Below are 945 nucleotides of genomic sequence, written 5' to 3'. Positions count from 1 at the left end.
ATCACATAAAAATAAACTGGGTAAAAATTTTACTATTCCCTGAAAACTAGAATCTTTACATAATAAAAAGTATTTTAAATGATTAAACTGTTAACTACTTGCATATTATTTAAAACCTTCAATATTAAGGCAAGTATTAGGTTACTGACTGAATCTTAAAATTAATAAAATAAATTGGCTAAAGTTTATATCAATAGTAGCAAATATAAGCCTTGTTAAACTCAAGGAACTTGGCTTTTGAAGGAAACACGGCATCTGCTGAACACTGCTTCCCCATCTCCACTTCAGAATAAATCGTCACGTTTCCGACAGTCCCTGGAGTCAGTTGGTAACACCATGGCCTGTTTGGTTTTATTTCCCAAATGCATTCAGAAATCACTGTACTTTGAACGGTAGTCTACCTCTGGGCTCATGCTATGGAGCAGGCTGCTTGCTGGTGATGCTGGGCAACAGCTGTGAGCAGCATCCTCAAGCCAGCCCCATGACTGTGAGACAAACAGCTCCTACTTCATGGCTCACTGTGCTGAGAAGTGTGGGCCTTGAAAGCTTGGGTACACAAAATGCATTCTTCATATACAAATTTCTCAATTTATGATTGATCTATGAAAGGAACTCCTCCCTGATTATCCACAAAGAAGCTCATGAATCGATCGTCCTTCATCTTTTCCAGGAAGCCATCAAAGTCCCATAAATACAGTCTTAAAGTTTAAGCTCATCTGATATTATCTGATTATAAATCTCTTTGGTCAATGGGGCATAAGATTTTTTCAAGTTATCCATGAAGTAAAGTGGGTCAGAAATCTTCAGTGGATTAAATCCTTCTTCTACCAGTTGTAGCTTCTTCAGTTTGAATGTCCCCGTTATTTCCATTTTGTCCTAGGAAATAATCACAGATATGACCGGAGCAAGTTACTAGTATTCATAGCAGCTACTATGTATGAGAAA

The 945-nt window shown here is 37.5% G+C and overlaps 1 protein-coding gene across 1 annotated transcript in view; it reads right to left on the bottom strand.

The window, feature by feature from the left end:
• Positions 1–565: 565 nt before the first annotated feature.
• The window catches only part of Slc27a6 (solute carrier family 27 member 6), a 64,216-nt gene continuing 63,836 nt past the window's right edge, over positions 566–945 (bottom strand). Inside the window, exon 11 of the mRNA XM_031365739.1 lies at positions 566–876. Within this exon, the coding sequence (XP_031221599.1) occupies positions 700–876 (177 nt within the window). The 3' untranslated portion in view covers positions 566–699. The remainder of the gene's footprint in view (positions 877–945) is intronic.

This window comes from Mastomys coucha, unplaced genomic scaffold, assembly GCF_008632895.1.
Source record: "Mastomys coucha isolate ucsf_1 unplaced genomic scaffold, UCSF_Mcou_1 pScaffold13, whole genome shotgun sequence".
NCBI lineage: Eukaryota > Metazoa > Chordata > Mammalia > Rodentia > Muridae > Mastomys > Mastomys coucha.
This window is presented reverse-complemented; position numbering and strand designations above follow the sequence as displayed.